This window comes from Malaclemys terrapin, chromosome 13 (assembly GCF_027887155.1).
Source record: "Malaclemys terrapin pileata isolate rMalTer1 chromosome 13, rMalTer1.hap1, whole genome shotgun sequence".
In the NCBI taxonomy this organism is placed as follows: domain Eukaryota; kingdom Metazoa; phylum Chordata; order Testudines; family Emydidae; genus Malaclemys; species Malaclemys terrapin.
The window spans coordinates 36,437,934-36,455,881 of record NC_071517.1 but is presented as its reverse complement, the minus strand read 5'-3'; the positions used below and the strand labels follow the sequence as shown (position 1 = coordinate 36,455,881).

Here is a 17,948-nt window from a genome sequence, read left to right as displayed (position 1 = left end):
ACCGTGACAGAATCCCAGTGACTGTTGAAACTGAGATTCTCAGAGGCATCTAAGAGATTTAAGCATCCAACTCCCATTTCAAAGGAAATTGGGTGCCTAATTCTGTTAGGTCCCTTGGAAAATGGTTTCTGCAGGGCTCAAGTCCTACCATTCTCACTGGTGCCCAGCTCCCCTGCCCCTGGCCAAGCCCTGACGTGTTCCCAGTGACTGAGCCAGCACTGCCATTTTGATATCACAGGCGTTCTGCCCATTGGTAAGTTGTAGCCACTTCCTCTTGCCATAGGTTGCCTCACGCCCCGAGGGGAGGGCCCTCCATGGAGCAGAGCTGTCTAAGGCACCCGGGGTGTCTGCAAAGACTGCATGTCCCGAAAGGCTAGTTCTCAGGACACAGTGTCCAATCAGTTTTAGGGACACTCATTGTAACAGGTCCCCTCCCTTTGAAATGTTCTGTGTAGCTGGCAGCAGCAAAGTAGCTTCTGCCCTGCAGGGTCACATGCTGAATCCCTCCTCAGTGCCCATTTGACAGACACGACCCCAGGAATGGCCTGAGTTCTACATGTGCCCTGGCAAACCCCCACCTGGGTCTGGACAGTCCCATTATCCCTGGCTTGTGAGTCTACCTCTTTGTTTGCCCAACCTCCCTGCCTCCAAGGGCCCTGGGAGCCTGGGGCTGTTGCTTTGCTGGAGCTGAGTCACAGCCAGGTTTAGCTCGGATAAGAGCTATAAAGCTGTTCCTGGTGAAGTGTCTAAAGGTCACTGCTTGGGCCTGGCTGTTCACATCCAGCCTGTGTGAGTGTAATGAAGGTGGTTGGTTTGTAGGGGGGTATGGTGGGGATGGAATTAGGCGCAATTTCAGAGGTAGCAGATTTCCCAGGCTTATGTCCCAACATAGGCTACAGCAGAAATTAGTATTTTTATAGTCCAACCATTTATTTTGATAAAAAATGGCTTTTTTAGAAATTAAAAAAAAAATGGTTAAAATTGTCTCCACTCTTCCTGGTGCCCAGTTGAAAGCTCCATGATGGGAGCATGGTTTTGGCCACCTCCCTCCCTGGTCCTTCCACTTAGATGGACAACACTGAGTGCTGAGATTTTCAATGGGAGTTTTCAACTTAATTTTAATGGGGCTGTGTGACAGGACCCCCGGGGTACAACCTGGAGCTGTGGAACTGCTGTGCCCCCTTATCTCCCCAGACTGGGCTGTTTCTCCTGATGCTTTAATAGTGAGAAGCAGCAATCTCCACCTCCCTCCCCCAGTTACTGTTATCACTCGGTCACCAGCATACACAGACACACTCAACTGAGTTGCATGAATGCTTTCCAAGCCACTCATGAACTATATGGAGGGAGACACCAGCAAATCCCCCCAGCCTTGCACCCCAAGGAATGTATCATCTTAAACTGCTTAAGACCGTCTCTTGAACAATGCAAGCTCATTAATTAGTTCGCCACTTCATCAAAAGATAGTGGACATGCACCAGCCCTTGTAATCTGAGCAGATTCCCCAAGCAATGTAAACAAACTCACTGGTTAAGATTAAACATTAAAATAAGTTTATTAACTATGGAAAGATAGTTACCTAACACATATAATCACTTAAAATCTATCTTTGAACTTTATGCCTAAGAAAAAAAATACAAACGCATTCTAAATCCTAAACCTTATGAGATTCAGTAAGATCTGAATCAAACACCTTTTCTCACCCCACTGGATGTTGCGGGAAGATTACAGTTCTTAATAAACAGGGTGAATCCCCTTCTCAGCCCAACCTCCGCAGTTCAAAGTCTTTGTGTTCCCAGTGTTCTTGTTGTCTCCAGAATAGGTGGGGGAGGAGAGAGGTGGTTTTATGAGTCCGCTGTCTCTTATTTTATACTGTCAATTCATGTCCCTGGAAGAATATTGGCCCAGACATGTCCTGGTGGGCCTTGCTGAGTCACAGAGTTCAGCAATTCCTATTGTGTGGTGCTTGCACAACTGTCTCTTACAGAATTGTGAATTTCTTGTTTACAATAACCTTGCTGGTCAATGGTTGGTGATATTCATTTAACACCAGCCTGGGTATGGGTCAGCGCCTATGTTGTCACTGGAGAACTAACAGTGGGCGACTCCCAAACTCCCAAAATATTTTGGTAACAACCATATAACAAAATCTGATAATGATGTATACAATAATGATCTAGATATTTTGACAGAAGAATGAGTTTCAGGAGATCATGACCTTACATATGATACCTTACAAGGCATGTTTTTTATGAAATATCACAACCATATAGATACAAAAGATGAATATGGAGGTTACAGGGGGCTACTTTGAGGTACAGTGCATCGCAAACTGATTGCTTCAATCACACAGGCACCTTTCAAAATCTCAGGCTATTTTATTATCTCAGAGACTCTGCAAGTTTTTGTGAAAGCCACATTTACTGACTGCTTTGCTTAAGGCTTCCTTTACCTCTCTGTTTCTCAGGCTGTAGATGAGGGGGTTTACCAGGGGAGTCAGGACTGTGTAGGAAAGAGAGAGCACTTTCTTCAGATCTCTGAGTGTATCACTTTTCGGTAGCATATAGAAAATCATTATGGTTCCATAGAAAATTGTCACTACAGTGAGGTGAGAGGAGCAGGTGGAAAACGCCTTTTGTCTCCCGGTGGTGGAAGGGATTCTCAGGATGCTGACAAGGATAAACACGTAGGACATCAGGGTTAGTAGGAATGGAGGCAGGGTGAATAAACCGGCTATTATCAAATCCACCAATATGCTCAGGTGTGCGTCACTGCAGGAGAGTTCCATCAGTGGCATGGGATCACAATAGAAATGGTCAATTTCATTCGGACCACAGAATGTTAACTGTGATAGGAATAAGCCAAAGATTGTAGTAGCCAAACAACCATTTAACCATGACCCAGCAGCCAACTGGAGGCAAAACCTGTTATTCATTAGAGTTGAATAGTGCAGGGGTTTACATATCGCTAAATACCGATCATAAGACATCACTGCTAGGAGATAGCATTCCGTACCAGCCAGAACAGAAAAGAAATACAATTGTGAGAGGCAGCCACTGAATGAGATGGTTTTGTCCCCAGTCAGGAGACTGACCAGCATCCTGGGCAGGATGGTGGAGGTGTAGCAGGTCTCCAAGCAGGACAAGTTCCCCAGGAAGAAGTACATGGGGGTCTGAAGGTGCTGATCAGCCACAGCTAGTGCAGTGATGAGCATGTTCCCAGCCACGGTTGCCATGTAGATCACTAGGAACATCAGGAAGAGTAGAATTTGCAGGTCAGGGAGATCCCCGAATCCCAGGAGGATAAATTCTGTGACAGCCGTTTGGTTTCTCTGGTTTCTGTCTGTCATGGGTTGAGTCTAGGAACAATAAAACAAACTGTGCAATTGAATTGGAAGAACAGAGCTGAAAGGTAATAAAATGTCATGAATTAATTCCTTAAATTAATTCCCTCCCTTTCCTGGCTACCAGCTGAAATTTTAAGGCTAAACATAGACTTCAGTCAAAGAGTAAGGAGTCTCAGTTCGACAACAGATCTTTTGTGTCTATGTAGACAACCCTCTGCCATATCAGAGCAGTGACTAATATAACAGTCCATTTCTCTGAAGTATTGATATGCAGATCAGACTCTTTATCTACTATCGTATCCCATCTAGTGACATACAGAACTTTAACAATGATGCTTAAATGCTGTATTTCACATCTGGCAATTGCCAGAATCATGCCATGACTTAGGAGTCAAAATCAATAAATACATCAACTAAAATGTTGAACCGATCTTCTCTTAGAATTAATGAAAATTAATCTAACAATGTTTCCTGGTATATTCAGCATTTCAGTGCCCTGTAGGAGAAAGAATAATTTTTCCACCCTCCTCACAAGAGATCAGTTTATGCCATAAATTTATGAAGTGGAATAATTCTCCCTTAGTTCCTATGGTGGTGATGGCGACGTGGTGAGGGACTGACAATGCCTTTTCTCTTTCCCGACATTGACTACATAGCTCTTAGGAAGAAGTAAAGCCAGGCTGATGTGCAACCCTAACCGGGGAGTGACCCTCTGCACTCCATAATGAGTGTGGGATGGTAATAGAGAAAAACACTGGTGGGCGTGTGCGTGTGCATTTGTGTGTTTGTGTAAGATGCTGTCTCTGAACTCAGTGTCTAGAACCACTCTGGCCTGTGTGATCTGGGCTAGTAAGACGCTAGCACCACTCCGCACCCCATTGCGGCACACACTTACCCAGATCCCCAGCTGGTGTAAATCAAGGTATCTTCATTTGTGTCAGTGGAGCAGATCCCCAACTGAGGACCTGTCACAAGACATGGATCTCACACTCCATCTCTGTGAAATGGTGCTATGAATCCTGACTGGCACTGCTGTGGGAAGGTGAGGATAAAACTATTTATATTCATCGGAAGAAGAGCTCTATGTAGCTGAAAAGCTTCTCTCATTCACCAACAGAAGCTGGTCCACTAAAAGATATTACCTTGCCTGCCTCGTCCCTCTAATATTCACAAAGCACATTCATGCCCTTGTTTGGTGGTGGTATAGAAATACAGACAGGAAGATGGTGCTCACCTGTAACCACAGCACAGCCCAAGCTTGAAGCGATGAGCTCCTATTTCTCAGGTCTTGGCTGCCAGGATTCAGGATCCTCAGCTGAGGTTCTTGTTTCTCTTCTTTCTGCAGAAACTGGATTTTCTCAGTGATGAGACCTGCAGTTACCTGAAGGAATGAGCAGGTACATTTGATCTACCTTTGGAAAATGAGCTTCCCCTTCAATTTAAAAAGCGTAAATGCTGCCTTATGTTTATATTCAGTCTTCAAACTTTTTTATAAGGTCCTGCTTCAACCTTTCTCCCACTTGGTTCATTTTGTGTCTCCAAAGCTTTGTAGCTAACAATGCCCAATGGGACTTGTACAGTGTGTCTTGTATAATTGCATCTTTTTCAAAGTCTAATTATCCATTGTGGAAAATATTTGAGATTGTGATTAAACAGCAGCTTACATTTTTGGGAGATTACTGTCCAAGATGATGGCCTCTTATAATATACTTGCAGCCCCCCATTATTAATGAAATGTTTCAGAGTAGCAGCCGTGTTAGTCTGTCCGCAAAAAGAACAGGAGTACTTGTGGCACCTTAGAGACTAACAAATTTATTAGAGCATAAGCTTTCGTGGGCTACAGCCCACTTCTTCGGATGCATATAGAGTGAAACATAGTGTGAGAATCTATCTCCCCTTGTAAGTATTCTGACACTTCTTATCAAACTGTCTGTACTGAGCTATCTTGATTATCACGTCAAAAGTTTTTTTCTCTTACTTAATTGGCCTCTCAGAGTTGGTAAGACAACTCCCACCCATTCATGATCTCTGTATGTGTGTATATATATCTCCTCAATATATGTTTCACTCTATATGCATCCGAAGAAGTGGGCTGTAGCCCACGAAAGCTTATGCTCTAATAAATTTGATAGTCTCTAAGGTGCCACAAGTACTTCTGTTCTTTTTGCCCATTATTAATATTAACTATATGCTGCCATCTAGTGGGCATTTCTGAAAATAGCTGCCCATATATAATCCTTACAACATGCTGCCACCGAATGGCCATTTAACTTTCTGCCCCACCCCCTCCACACACATGATAGAGAAAAGAGGTGATCTGGAAGCCTACTTTCGCCGTCTCCAACTCAAGGAATATTTTTAACACACCACTGAACAGCACACTGACCCACAGAAACTCTCCTACCAAGACTACAAGAAGAAGAATTCCGCATGGACTCCTCCTGACGGTCGTAATGACAAACTGGACTTCTACATAGAGTGCTTCTGCAGATGTGCACAGGCTGAAATTGTGAACAAACAACATCACTTACCTCATAACCTCAGCCGTACAGAACACAAGGCCATGCACAGCCTCAGAAACAACTCTGACATTATAATCAAAGGGGCTGACAAAGGAGGTGCTGTAGTCATCATGAACAGGTCGGATTATGAACAGGAGGCTGCCAGGCAACTCTCCAACACCACATTCTACAGGCCACTATGCTCTGATCCCACTGAGGAGTATCAAAGTAACAGCACCCCTACTCAACAAACTCTCTGCTCAGCATGGGAACAAATCTACACAGACACACCCCTAGAGCCCCGACCAGGAGTATTCTATCTGCTACCCAAGATCCATAAACCTGGAAACCCTGGACACCCCATCATCTCAGACATTGGCACTCTTACAGCAGGATTTTCTCACTATTTGGACTCTTTCCTCAGACCCTACGCTACCAGCACTCCTAGCTAGCTTTGAGACACCACCGACTTCCTGAGAAAACTACAATGCATTGGTGATCTTCCTGAAAACACCATCCTGGCCACCATGGATGTACAAGCTGTCAGGAACAGGGAGTTTCGCAAAGGAGTTCTCCAGGTGAAGGAGGAGCAAATACAGGACCCTTGGGGTAAGTGACTGTCTGTAGTGTGTGTTTGTTTGTGTTTGGGGGTTACTTGCTGTGTGCTGAGCTTGTGTTTGTCATTCTGTTTGGTTGTTTGAAGGACCGTGTGCTGTGACTGGCAGTTGGAAGCTGTGAGCTTCAAAGGAAGGTCTGAAGGCTAGAAGCCTCTGGTAAATGGCTGAGCCTTAATCAGTGGGCGGGGCATTCACCCAGGCCAGGGCTTTATAAATCAACGTATAAGCGACCAGGGAGCTTTTGCGACCAGGGGCTGCTAACAGGGAGTTTCGCAAGGGAGTTTGGGAAGGGAGCGGGGGTCCTTTGCCGGTTCTATCTTATACCCTTTATTCCCCTTAAAACCTATAGCCCAAACTACATTCAAAACTTCTTGCTTTAAACAACCCCTTCATTAACTAGGAGACAATGCAGGCAGAAGCCCACCTGCAGAGTGGAGGCTATCCAGTTTATTGCACTGAGTGTAGCATGTATGATTACCTGCCCCGTGGGCGGGTGGCATATGTGTGCATTCGGTGCAAGGAGCTCCTGGCCCTCAGATACCATGTACGGACTCTGGAGGCAAGGGTGGCGGAACTGGAGGAGCTTAGGGAGGCAGAGAGGTATGTTGATGAGGCTTCCTAGGACACTGTAGAATTGTCCCACCTCCGGTCAGACAGCCCCTGCGCTGTTGAGGAGGATGAAAGGCCCCGGGAAGAAAAGCAGTCAACGGGAGCAGAGGGAAACCTTCCCTTAGTTGGGACCCTCCTTCCAGATGGTGCTGGGGTTGCCTCTCGCACTGAGGTTACCTCTCCGGGGGAGGGAACTCCAGTTGCTAGGAAAAGGCAGGTATTAGTATTGGGAGATTCGATCATTAGAAACGTAGATAGCTGGGTTTGTGATGACCGGGAGAACCGTATGGTGACTTGCCTGCCTGGTGCGAAGGTTGTGGATCTCTCAAGGCATCTAGACAGACTTATGTGTAGTGCTGGGGAGGAGCCGGTGGTCGTGGTACATGTAGGTACCAATGACATAGGGAAGGGTAGCAGAGATGTCCTGGAGGCCAAATTTAGGTTGCTAGGGAAGAGACTGAAATCCAGGATCTCTATGGTGGCATTCTCAGAAATGCCCTCAGTTCCACACGCAGGGCCAGGTAGGCAGGCAGAGCTTCAGAGTCTCAATGCGTGGATGAGACAATGGTGTAGAGAGGAGGGGTTTACATTCATTAGGAACTGGGGAAACTTCTGGAATGGGGGGAGCCTGTACAGGAAGGATGGGCCCCACCTAAACCAAAGTGGAACCCAACTGCTGGCACTAAACATTAAAAAGGTTGTAGAGCAGTTTTTAAACTAGGAGATTGGGGAAAGCCGACTGCTGCAGAGGAGCATGTGGATCGGACAGAGACTTCTCTTAGGGGAGAATCTCATGACAGAGAATCTCCAGGTTATAGTCAGGAGCAGAGGATGGAAGAGGATAAAGTAGGGGCCAGATCAGATGATAAACATTCACATAAAAAAGAATCTGATACATCAGAAAAGGGCAGACAAATAAACAGTGACAAGTTTTTAAAGTGCTTGTACACAAATTCTAGAAGTCTAAATAATAAGATGGGTGAACTAGAGTGTCTTGTGATAAAGGAGAATATTGATATAATAGGCATCACAGAAACCTGGTGGACTGAGAGCAATCAATGGGACACAATCATTCCGGGGTACAAAATATATTGGAAGGACAGAACAGGTCGTGCGGGGGGGGGGGGGGGGAGGAGAGGAGGGAGTGGCACTATATGTGAAAGAAAATGTACAATCAAATGAAGTAAAAATCTTAAGCAAATCCGCATGTTCCATAGAATCTCTATGGATAGAAATTTCATGCTCTAATAAAAATATAACATTAAGGATCTATTATCGACCACCTGACCAGGACGGTGATAGTGATGATGAAATGCTCAGGGAAATAAGAGAGGCTATCAAAATTAAGAACTCAATAATAGTGGGGGATTTCAATTATCCCCATATTGACTGGGAACATTTCACTTCAGGACGAAATGCAGAAATAAAATTTCTCGATACTTTAAATGACTGCTTCATGGAGCAGCTGGTACGGGAACCCACAAGGGGAGAGGCAACTCTAGATTTAGTCCTGAGGAGCTGGTCCAAGAGGTAACTATAGCAGGACTGCTTGGAAATAGTGACCATAATACAATAGCGTTCAACATCCCTGTGGTGGGAAGACCATCTCAACAGCCCAACACTGTGGCATTTAATTTCAAAAGGGGGAACGATGCAAAAATGAGGGGGTTAGTTAAACAGAAGTTAAAAGGTACAGTGACTAAAGTGAAATCCCTGCAAGCTGCAGGGGCGCTTTTTAAAGACACCATAATAGAGGCCTAACTTCAATGTATACCCCAAATTAAGAAACACAGTAAAAGAACTAAAAAAGAGCCACCGTGGCTTAACAACCATGTAAAAGAAGCAGTGAGAGATAAAAAGACTTCCTTTAAAAAGTGGAAGTCAAATCCTAGTGAGGCAAATAGAAAGGAGCATGAACGCTGCCAAATTAAGTGCAAGAATGTAATAAGAAAAACCAAAGAGGAGTCTGAAAAACGGCTAGCCAAAAACTCCAAAGGTAATAACAAAATGTTTTTTAAGTACATCAGAAGCAGGAAGCCTGCTAAACAACCAGTGGGCCCCTTGATGATCAAGATGCAAAAGGAGCGCTTAAAGACGATAAAGTCATTGCGGAGAAACTAAATGGATTCTTTGCTTCAGTCTTCACGGCTGAGGATGTTAGGGAGATTCCCAAACCTGAGCTGGCTTTTGTAGGTGACAAATCTGAGGAACTGTCACGGATTGAAGTGTCACGAGAGGAGGTTTTGGAATTAATTGATAAACTTAACATTAACAAGTCACTGGGACCAGATGGCATTCACCCAAGAGTTCTGAAAGAACTCAAATGTGAAGTTGCGGAACTGTTAACTAAGGTTTGTAACCTGTCCTTTAAATCGGCTTCTGTACCCAATGACTGGAAGTTAGCTAATGTAAGGCCAATATTTAAAAAGGACTCTAGAGGTGATCCCGGCAATTACAGACCGGTAAGTCTAACGTCTGTACCGGGCAAATTAGTTGAAACAATAGTTAAGAATAAAATTGTCCTACACATAGAAAAAGATAAACTGTTGAGCAATAGTCAACATGGTTTCTCTAAAGGGAAATCGTGTCTTACTAATCTATTAGAATTCTTTGAAGGGGTCAACAAACATGTGGACAAGGGGGATCCAGTGGACATAGTGTACTTAGATTTCCAGAAAGCCTTTGACAAGGTCCCTCATCAAACGCTCTTATGTAAATTAAGCTGCCATGGGATAAAAGGGAAGGTCCTTTCATGGACTGAGAACTGGTTAAAAGACAGGGAACAAAGGGTAGGAATTAATGGTAAATTCTCAGAATGGAGAGGGGTAACTAGTGGTGTTCCCCAAGGGACAGTCCTCGGACCGATCCTATTCAACTTATTCATAAATGATCTGGAGAAAGGAGTAAACAGTGAGGTGGCAAAGTTTGCAGATGATACTAAACTGCTAAAGATAGTTAAGTCCAAAGCAGACTGTGAAGAACTTCAAAAAGATCTCACAAAACCAAGTGATTGGGCAACAAAATGGCAAATGAAATTTAATGTGAATAAATGTAAAGTAATGCACATTGGAAAAAATAACCCCAACTATACATACAATATGATGGGGGCTAATTTAGCTACAAGTCAGGAAAAAGATCTTGGAATCATCTTGGATAGTTCTCTGAAAATGTCCACGCAGTGTGCAAAGGCGGTCAAAAAAGCAAACAGGATGTTAGGAATCATTAAAAAGGGGATAGAGAATAAGACTGAGAATATATTATTACCCTTATATAAATCAATGGTACACCCTCATCTCGAATACTGCATACAGATGTGGTCTCCTCATCTCAAAAAAGATATACTGGCACCAGAAAAGGTTCAGAAAAGGGCAACTAATATGATTAAGGGTTTGGAACGGGTCCCATATGAGGAGAGATTGAAGAGGCTAGGACTCTTCAGCTTGGAAAAGAGGAGACTAAGGGGGGATACGATAGAGGTATATAAAATCATGAGTGATGTGGAGAAAGTGGATATGGAAAAGTTACTTACTTATTCCCATAATACAAGAACTTGGGGACATCAAATGAAATTAATAGGCAGCAGGTTTAAAACAAATAAAAGGAAGTTCTTCTTCACGCAGTGCACAGTCAACTTGTGGAACTCCTTACCTCAGGAGGTTGTGAAGGCTAGGACTATAACAGAGGCTAGGGACACCATTCCTTACCCGTCCTGGCTAATAGCCATTAATGGACTTAACCACCATGAATTTATCCAGTTCTCTTTTAAACTCTGTCTGTCAGAGGGTGGAGATGGATGGCAGGAGAGAGATCACTTGATCATTGCCTGTTAGGTTCACTCCCTCTGGGGAACCTGGCATTGGCCACTGTCGGTAGACAAGATACTGGGCTAGATGGACTTTTGGTCTGACCCGGTACGGCCTTTCTTATGTTCTTATGTTAAGTTCTTAATGTACCAGATGGGCCCACATCACACCTGGTGGATGAGCTTCATAACTTTGTCCTCACCCACAACCATTTCAGATTTGGGGACAACTTATACCTTCAAGTCAGTGGCACTGCTGCGGGTACCCACATGGCCGCACAGTATGCCAACATTTTGATGGCTGACTTAAAACACTTCCTCAGATTTTGTCCCCTAGTGCCCCTCCTCTACTTGTGCTACATTGATGGCATCTTCATCATATGGACCGAAGGGAAGGAGGCCCTTGAAGAATTCCACCTGGATTTCAACAATTTCCACCCTACCATCAACCTCAGCCTGGACCAGTCCACACAAGAAATCCACTTCCTGGACACTACTGTACAAATAAGTGATAGTCACATAAACACCATCCTATACCGGAAACCTACTTACTGCTATGCTTACCTACATGCAGCTTTCATCCACGACACATCACACGATCTATTGTCTACAGCCAAGTCCTTAAGCTACAATTGTGTTTGTGCCAATCCCTCAGACAGAGACAAACATCTACAAGAGCTTAAAATTACAATACCCACTTGGGGAAGTGAGGAAACAGATTTCCAGAGTGAGATGGGTACCCAGAAGTTACCTACCACAAGACAGGCTCAACAAGGAAAATAAGAGAACACCACTGGCCATCACATACAGCCCCAGCTAAAACCTCTCCAGCACATCATCAACCATCTTCAACCTATTCTGGAAACCCAATCCCTCACTCTCACAGATCTTGGGAGACAGGCCAGTCCTCGCTTACAGACAGCCCCCCAACTTGGAGCAAATACTCACCAACAACTATACACCACACCACAGGAACACCAACCTGGGAACCAATCCCTGTAGCAAACCTCGTTGCCTACTCTGTCTCCATATCTACTCTAGTGACATCTTCTTAGGACCCAATCACATGATGAGCCACACCATCAGGGGCTCATTAACCTGCACATCTACCAATGTAATATATGCCATTACGTGCCAACAATGCCCCTCTGCAATGTTGTCAAGGCTGCTTCCCCACTCTGAACTTTAGGGTACAGATGTGGGGGCCTGCATGAAAACTTCTAAGCTTAACTACCAGCTTAGATCTGATCCGCTGCTGCCACTCTCGATGCTAATTCCCTTCCCTGGGTAGCCTTGAGAGACTCTTCACCAATTCCCTGGTGAATACAGATCCAAACCCCTTGGATCTTAAAACAAGGAGAAATTAACCACCCCCCCTCCTCCCTTCCATCAACTCCTGGTGGATCAAGATCCAACCCCCTTGGATCTAAAAACAAGGAAAAGCAATCAGGTTCTTAAAAAGAAGGCTTTTAATTAAAGAAAAAGGGAAAAATCATCTCTGTAAAATCAGGATATAAACTAACTTTACAGGATAATCAAACTTAAAGAGCCCAGAGGACCCCCCTCTAGCCTTAGGTTCAAAGTTACAGCAAACAGAGGTAAACACCCTAGTAAAAGGTACATTTACAAGTTGAGAAAACAAAGATAAACTAACACGCCTTGCCTGGCTGTTTACTTACAAGTTTGAAATATGAGCGACTTGTTCAGAAAGATTTGGAGAACCTGGATTGATGTCTGGTCCCTCTCAGTCCCAAGAGCGAACAACCCCCAAAACAAAGAGCACAAACAAAAGCCTTCCCCAACCCCCTCCCAAGATTTGAAAGTATCTTGTCCCCTTATTGGTCCTTTGGGTCAGGTGTCAGCCCGGTTACCTGAACTTCATAACCCTTTATAGGTAAAAGGATTTTGGAGTCTCTGGCCAGGAGGGATTTTATGGTACTGTACACAGGAGAGCTGTTACCCTTCCCTTTATAGTTATGACACATGTACATTGGCCAAACAGCTCAGTCTCTACATAAAAGAATAAATGGCTACAGATCAGACATCAGGAATGGTAACATACAAAAACCAGTAGGGGAACACTTCAATCTTCCTGGATATTCAATAAGAGATTTAAAAGTAGCCATCCTGCAACAAAAAAACTTCAAAAACAGACTTCAAAGAGAAATTGCAGAACTACAAATCATTTGCAAATTTAACACCATTAATTTGGGCTTGAACAGGCACTGGGAGTGGCTGGCTCACTACAAAAGCAATTTTCCCTCTCTGGGTATTGACACTTCCTCATCAATTATTGGGAGTGGACCACATCCACCCTGATTGAATTGGCCTTGTCAACACTGGTTCTGCACTTTTAAGGTAACTCCCTTCTCTTCATGTGCCAGTATGTTCATGCTTGTAGCTATAAATTTCACTCAGTGCATCCGAAGAAGTGTTTTTTTACCCACAAAAGCTTATGTCCAAATAAATCTGTTAGTTTTTAAGGTGCCACTGGACTCCTCATTGTTTTTGTGGATACAAACTAACACTGCTACCCCTCTGACATTTAACAGTATAACTTTCCCATTATTGTGTTGGTTACTGAAATCTGTTGGTCACTAGTCAATATTTCTGACACCCCCTCCCATTCCTTTTACTCTGCTGCCATCTAGTGGTCATTTCCCAGCACAACAGTCGGATTATTCATGGATTAATGGGTTATTCTATTGCTGCCTCTTTCCAGTTCTTGACTCATGTCACCTGCTGGCCATTATTTAGAAAACTGCCCACTTCTGACTCTGCAACATCTGCTACTATCTATAGTTCATTACATACTCAGAGGTCCTTATCTCTTCAGGGTCCTTTCCTCACCACTTATACAGTGTTATACAGCTTCACCTCCCTTTTCTCTTCCCTCGGGTAGTCATTTGGCAACATAATTTCTCCTTTCTTGCCCTTCCGCTTTGGCTGCTATTTGTTGGCCATTGGTCAGCAGGGCTGCAACTTTCCCATTCCTCTGCCCTCTAGGGACCCTAGAGAGCATAATCACATCTTTCCTCATTTCTTACCTACTGCTAGGTGTGCGCTGCTCCAAATTATAGCCACTGAGAAACAAACGGTACAACAACATGTTTGCAACATTAGTGGTGACAACAGCACCTACAACAACAGCAGCAGCCCTCAAAAGTTCAGCAGGGGTGTCCAATCATTCTGTTTTCAATGGAAATGCATAGATTGAACCTACTGAAACAGAATCCCAGCGGCTCTTCAGGCTGAGATTCTCAAAGGTGTCTAAGGGTGTTAAATGCCCAACTCCCATTTCACAGGGATTTGGGTGCATAACTCCATTAGGGCCCTTGGAAAATCCTTCCCGCAGTGCTGAAGTCCTTCTGTTCTCACCGGTGTCCACCTCCCCTGCCTTTGGCCAAGCCCTGACATGCTCCCAGTGACTGAGCCAGCACTGCCATTTTGGCATCACAAGAGTTCCGCCCATGGGTAGGTGGTAGCCGCTTCATCCCGCCATAGGTTGCCTCGTGCCCCAAGGGGAGGGCCCTGCGTGAAGCGGAGCTGTCTAAGGCACTTAGGACTGACTAGGCATCGTGCGCTGCGCTTTACCCCTCTTCTGACGGGCACTTATTGCAGTCAGTTCTGGGAATGCTCAATGTAACAAGTCCCCTCCCTTTGAACTGCTCTGTGCTGTTGGCAGCAGCAGAGCAGCTTCTGCCCTGCAGGACCACATGCAAAGTCCCTCCTCGGTGCCCGTTTGACAGACCCGACCCCTTTTCTCTGCTTCACTGCAGCCCCTGGGGTTTGTGCTCTGATAATGTGAGTCCTAATAGGATAAGACGACACTGTCTGGTTCTGGTTCTGGTCTGGTTCTGTTCTGATTAACCGGTTAATGAATTTCTGTCTTATACATTTGGGCGTTAGGTGTGTGTACGGAACTGAGCTTCTCATTCGTAATTCCTCAGGGTGGAAGCCATCGCATGCGATGAAGCTCTGAGGTCGAATTCGGATCGTTTTCTCCCGTCCCCTGTAGTGGTCAGTATTATTAGAAATTCCTGTATAAAGGATCCTATTAGGCCATAATTCCCTCTGTTCTCTATGTAATTCTCTGTTAGAGTGTCAGCAGGCAGATGGGTGGGTCTCTGGTAAAACCCTCTGAGGATAGCCCGTTAAGTAAATGGCCTTTACCTGGTGTTCAAAAAAGAAATAGTTACACTTTGTGCAGAAATTGATGTGGCTAGTGTTGTGGAAATTGAATTGTGGAGAGGATGTGCATTTTCCCCCAAACATGTGCAGTGTATATTGTAGTAGAGGTAAAAGAAATGCAAACCTACCAATATAGGTTGTGTTGTCTTTTTCAGATCACTGTGTGTTTGAAAGCAGAAGTTAGAAATAAAAGGCAATCAAAAGTCTGGGAAAAGGCATAAATTAAGATGTTTATACACCAATGCGAGAAGCCTAGGTAACAAAATGGAGGAATTGGAGCTCCTGGTCCGAGAAACGAAACCGGATATCGTAGGAATAACTGAAACATGGTGGAACGGTAGTCATGACTGGAGTACACGTATGGAAGGGTATGTGCTGTTTAGGAAAGATCGGATCAAAGGTAAAGGTGGGGGAGTAGCATTGTATGTCAATAATGAGGTAAACTGTAAAGAAATAATAAGTGATGGAATGGATAAGACAGAGTTTGTCTGGGCAATACTCACAATGGGAAAAAGAACTACTAGAGCCTCCCCTGGGATAGTGCTTGGGGTGTGCTATATACCGCCGGGATGTAGCCTGGATATGGACAGAGAATTCTTTAACGTTTTTAGGGAAGTAAATACTAATAAGAACTGTGTAATCATGGGAGACTTTAACTTCCTGGATATAAATTGGGGAACAAATGCTAGTAACAATAACAGGGCTCAGATGTAATAGCTGATGAATTCCTTCATCAAGTAGTTGCTGAACGGACGAGGGGGGATGCCATTTTAGATTTGGTGCTGGTGAGTAATGAGGACGTCGTTGAGGAAATGGTTGTAGGGGACAACCTTGGCTCGAGTGATCATGAGCTAATTCGGTTTAAACTAAATGGAAAGACTAACCGAATTAAATCGGAGACTAAGGTTTACAAATTCAAAAGGGCTAACTTTAACAAACTAAGGAGACTGGTTAGAGAAGTGGATTGGACTAACATATTTAGAGATCTAAAGGCGGAAGGCGCCTGGGAGTATTTCAAGTTGAAGTTGCAGGAGCTGTCCGAGCATGTATCCCAAGAAAGGGAAAACGGTTCGTAGGCAGAAGATTTAGACCGAGCTGGATGGGCGAGTGTCTCAGAGGGGTCATTAAGAAAAAACAGAAAGCACACAGGGAGTGGAAGAGGAGGGGGATCAGCAAAGAAACCTACCTTATTGAGGTCAGAGCATGTAGAGATGGAGTGAGAAAAGCCAAAAGCTGAGTAGAGTTGGACCTTGCGAGGGGAATTAAAACCAATAGCAAGAGCTTTTATAGCCATATAAATAGGAAGAAAACAAAGAAAGAAGAAGTGGGACTGCTTAAGACTGTAGATGGAGTGGAGATTAAGGATAATCTAGGCATGGCACAATCTATAAATGAATATTTTGCATCGGTATTTAATGAGGCTAATGAAAGGTTGAGGAATAATGGAAGCGAGATGGATGGGAATAAAGGTGTGGGGATTGACCTTACTGTATTCGAGGTAGAAGCCAAACTCGAACAGCTTAACGGGACTAAATCGGGCGGACCGGATGATCTTCATCCAAGAATATTAAAAGAACTGGCGCGGGAAATTTCAAGCCCGTTAGCGATAATTTTTAATGAATCCGTAAACTCGGGGATGGTACCGTTTGACTGGAGAATAGCTAATGTGGTTCCTATTTTCAAGAAGGGGGAAAAAAGTGACCCGGGTAACTACAGGCCTGTTAGTCTAACATCTGTAAAATGCAAGGTCTTAGAAAAAAATTTTGAAGGAGAAAGTAGTTAAGGACCTTGAGGACAATGCCAATTGGGACAAATTACCACACGGTTTTACAAAAGGTAGATCGTGCCATTTCAACCTGATTTCCTTCTTTGAGAAAGTAACAGATTTTTTAGATAAAGGAAATGTGGTGGAGCTAATATACCTCAATTTCAGTAAAGCGTTTGATACGGTACGGCATGAGGAATTATTGGTTAAATTGGAAAAGATGGGAATCGATATGAAAATCCATAGGTGGATAAGGAATTGGTTAAAGGAGAGACTGCAGCGGGTCGTATTAAAAGGTGAACTGTCAGGTTGGAGGGAGGTTACCAGAAGAGTTCCTCAAGGTTCCGTATTGGGTCCGATTTTATTTAATCTATTCATTACTGACCTGGGAACCAAATGTAGGAGTGGGCTGATAAAGTTTGCGGATGACACAAAGTTGGGAGGTATTGCCAATTCGGAAAAGGATCGGGATATCCTGCAGGGAGATTTGGATGACCTTGTAAACTGGAGTAATAGTAATGAGATTAAATTTAATAGTGAGAAGTGTAAGGTTATGCATTTAGGGATAACTAACAAGAAATGATGGGATATTAAAAGTTAGTACAGAGAACTTTTCCAGGCGGTCTGGCTAGAGAATCTTGCCCGTATGCTCAGGGTTCAGCTGATTGCCATATTTGGGGTCCGGAAGGCATTTTCCTCCAGGGTAGATTGGCAGAGGCCCTGGAGTTTTTTCGCCTTCCACCGCAGCATGGGGCAGGGGTCACTTGCTGGAGGATTCTCAGAAACTTGAAGTATTTAAATAATGATTTGGGGAGTTCAACAGCTAAGTCAAGGGAGAGAATTCTTCCAGGAGTGGGTGGGTCAGGTTTTGTGGCCCGCATCATGCGGGAGGTCAGACTAGATGATCATAATGGTCCCTTCTGACCTTAGAGTCTATGAGTCTATGAGTCTATAATTGTGTTCCTTTTTTTAAGTAAGAATCTTTAAGCTGTAGATAGCTTTGGATCTGGAAGCAAGCCAGAAAGCATCTGTATTAATGCAATTTTCTAACTAATAAGGTAGAAGCCACTGAAACCTGGGCTGCCTATGAAACAAATACAAGGAAATATGGGGTAAT

The 17,948-nt window shown here is 44.1% G+C and overlaps 1 protein-coding gene across 1 annotated transcript; it reads right to left on the bottom strand.

Annotated features, from left to right (window-relative positions):
* Positions 1-2,386: 2,386 nt before the first annotated feature.
* LOC128848082 (olfactory receptor 10A7-like) lies at positions 2,387-3,349 on the bottom strand. Its single transcript, XM_054047843.1, has one exon. The coding sequence runs from the start codon at positions 3,347-3,349 to the stop codon at positions 2,387-2,389; it is 963 nt and encodes a 320-aa protein (XP_053903818.1).
* Between the last annotated feature and the right edge of the window lie 14,599 nt (positions 3,350-17,948).